The 3585-nt window shown below is 31.4% G+C and overlaps 1 protein-coding gene across 1 annotated transcript; it reads left to right on the top strand.

The window, feature by feature from the left end:
• Window positions 1–771: 771 nt before the first annotated feature.
• LOC132735541 (uncharacterized) lies at window positions 772–3173 on the top strand. Its single transcript, XM_060722497.1, has 2 exons — window positions 772–1095; window positions 2062–3173. Exon 2 carries the CDS (start codon window positions 2106–2108, stop codon window positions 3171–3173), a length of 1068 nt encoding a protein of 355 aa, XP_060578480.1. The 5' UTR covers window positions 772–1095; window positions 2062–2105.
• Window positions 3174–3585: the final 412 nt, after the last annotated feature.

Below are 3585 nucleotides of genomic sequence, written 5' to 3'. Positions count from 1 at the left end.
CTTTCTTTAGAGATTCTGTTTTTCACTATTTTATTTGTATATATATTGTAGTTTGTTAACCTTTGCCAGAGGCATTTTGTATGCTGATTATTGCAAATAAAATATTGAATTGAATTATTGAATTTGATACATATAAACAGTTCAAATTTAAATGAATCATCGACCGTTAAAAAGCACTAATTTAACACCTAAACATGACCAACATTAAAACTGTCATTTATGACATACTCAGCTTAATAATTATATTGTTATTTCATTATATAGATCATGATATATAGTTGGTTAGATCATTATTTTGATGAATTATTTTATTACAAATATTTTATTTCAACATGATGGTTATTTTGACTAGGTGTTATTATAAAATAGCTTGTCTCTTATTTTAAGAAAATAAGTGTAAAAAAAGAGCATTAATGAATTTACATAAAGCTATATTTTATCACATGATAGGTACCATAATACTTGTCATACAAGCTTCAATTAAGATAAGCCTTGTATGTGAGTGATAGACAGTAATAATTATGTGTCGAACACACCAATCCTTTCAATAAATGATAAAGAATTGGTAAGTTTATTTATCTTCCTTAAAAATCCTTAAAAATCTTTATTGTAATAAGTTTATAATGTCATTATCTAAGTCTTATATTACACGTACTATACAGGAGAATGACACAATAAAATCAATGATATCTGCTGTCTGCAAATATCTATGACAAAGGCAGGGGTATTAAATTTCCTCTAATATTGATCGTGTGATCGTGTCGGCATGCGTGGGTTCATAATTGTATTGAATAAAGAAATTATTTTGTAATAACATTAAAGATCTGTAACGTAACATGGTAGGAAAGTACAAGGTTATTTTCTAAATTATTTTGCAGTTAATTGTTCGTCAACTTGCATTGATGTAAGTAGCTGTTTCCGACGATTTTCGGGATGATGAGCCAGATATTTAAATATAGGTTAATCTAGCGTGAGATTTACTGATAAAATATTTAAGCGTCGTTTTTACATATACAAAGCGTAACATAGCGTATTCATAAAAAGGAAAAGGATATTATAAGATTTTTTCTGGAATAAACTGGGAGGTTAGGACCGGTTAGTATTTTACACGTTTTGTTTCTTTACTTGTCAAATTGAAATAGCTCGTGCTGTAAATGATACGGGTCGTCGACGAAAAAATCAGAAAATCAAGTCCTCTATTGTAAATCGGAGATATATTCAATATGTTAATGTAGCATGATACTGTCAAAAAGAAACATAAAACGGTGAGGGGGCATCCGTGGCTTAGTGCGTCTTCAACTTCTTCTCACCGCGATGGGTTCGGATCCCGACAGGGAATTTTGATTCCTAAATGTGAGGAAGTTATCTATACCTAGGTGACCGTTCGTGCCTGAAATAATGCGAGGAAGAGCACCCAAGGTCTTCTTTCTCCAGTAAATCTGGAAGGTCATATGACTTATAATTTGTTGATGCCACGTACATCCACCCCCCCCCCCCGAAAAAATAGATAAATAAATAAATAAAATAAAAAATAATTAAATAAAATAGAATGAAAAAATAAATAAAAAAAATAGAAAATAAAAAAGTGAAAAAGCAGTGTTCTTGATAGTGATACATATACTAAATCAATGACACATTTCGTTATGTTTCTTTCTTTCAATTGTGTGATATTAGAAATATATGTTTACCTAGTGACATCTTAAACAATATGATAACGTATTTAGACCTGGACATGTAGTGGACTTGACAGCCTCGTTACTAGTAAATATATTACATGTAAAAGTACAGTTTAATACCTCCGGTTTTATTTTTAAGACATGTATAAACAATTATAAATGGTCTTGTACATTCTGAGATTGCAATATGAAGGTTTTGCACAAATGAGAGTGTCATGTAAATGATTTTACACACTTAAGTGTGAAATATAAACGGTCTTACAAACTTAACAGTGTTATGTAAATGGTCTTACACACTTAAGAGTGAATTGAAAATGGTCTTGCACTATAAAGTATGTTATACAAATAAACGTTAGAAAGCATACATTAGTTATCTTCATTTCAGATTTCCTTGATACATCAAAATACTGATAAGTCCAATTGTATTAAATGGCTAACATAAGGAGGGAACGCCAGTGCATAGTGGAGGTATTTCAGCATCAGACACGAAGAGACTTTCATATAAGCAGCTTCATTGAAAAACTGAAAAAACACGGTTTAATAAATAAACGGCAATACAATAATTTACATAGCACACATGACGATTCTGGGTATGTACAAATTATCGAGCTTCTATGCAATTTGTTGCCCATTCTGTCGTATGACAATATGTGTTTTCTAATTGAAGAAGAGGGGTATACTGATATCGCCTCTAATCTAAGAACAAAAAGGTTTACAATTCGTTACCGGAGACTCCCACAAATAGAAATGCCTCATTCCAAACGGACTCATGATTACTACCAACGTATTAAAAGCTGCATAGATAATAATTCGTTTTGGGGTGATAATAGAGAAATATTAATGCAATTCATGCACAAACAAGATGAAAAAATCATGATGAATAGTGATGAAATATCGAACCATGATCGACAGTTTGCCATTGAGCGAAAAGCAGCAGCTACAGTTTTACTAATTCAGCAATACAAGGACGTTGAAGAACGCAAACGAATATTGCATCAAGCAATAGGTACAGAAACGAACGGGGTTGATAATACATCATTGCAAATTGTTTTCCATTCAAAAATGGCAATAACAGAAGTTGAAGCAGGTAATATTCGGAAAGCTGAAGAGCATATCGTTAAAACAAAAGAGTTCTGTTTAATGTATATGCCTTGTTTTGCGGTAACATCCGCGTTCCATGACATTGAGTATACATATAAATGTCTTTACTTTAAAAACCCATCTGATGAAATGTTGGAAAAGATTCTCGTTGAAGGTGATATAGCTGTTCAAAGTTTGAATGAAGAAAGTGAAGACGTGCAAAACCTCTGGAGAAGAATAATGCTATTGTTTATGGTTTTATCATTGCTATTCATAACGTCAGATTTCGTGGTTTGCGACATAACGAAGATCAAAACAATTCGTAAGAAACGCGCAAAGAAAATTCTGAAAGAGATCAAACGCTGCAGTCATGAAATCCAGATTCGGCGGCAAATGACATTGGTCATAAGAAAATAAGCAATATTTTGTATTAAAGCGTTTGAAGGACAGGGAAATTTTGTAGATTTACATATCAATATGATATAATTAATAAATTAATTTATTTTTCGACATTCTCAATTAATTTGATTAACACTATCATGTTTTGTACGTATTTTTATAATGTAAATATTACTGATTGAATTTATTATGATTTGATGCATGCATTGTATGTTATGATGATGGGTGTTAAGCCCAAGTCAGAAATGAAGTATGTGTTCTGTCCCGTTAAATCAATTATATACATTTTTTGTTTGGTACAGATGTAAATTTTCTCCATTCGATTTGTGTTATATAGCATTTTTATATTTAACTTTTTTTTTCTTTGACTTTAGTATTGTAAGAGCTATTTCTCGACTGTTTTCATTGTGGCACGGGTTCAACGGCTACA

Source organism: Ruditapes philippinarum, unplaced genomic scaffold, assembly GCF_026571515.1.
Source record: "Ruditapes philippinarum isolate M1 unplaced genomic scaffold, ASM2657151v2 ctg2352_1_1_1_1, whole genome shotgun sequence".
NCBI classification, from domain to species: Eukaryota; Metazoa; Mollusca; class Bivalvia; order Venerida; family Veneridae; genus Ruditapes; species Ruditapes philippinarum.
The sequence above is the reverse complement of the archived record's forward strand: the minus strand, read 5'-3'. Positions and strand labels throughout refer to the sequence as shown.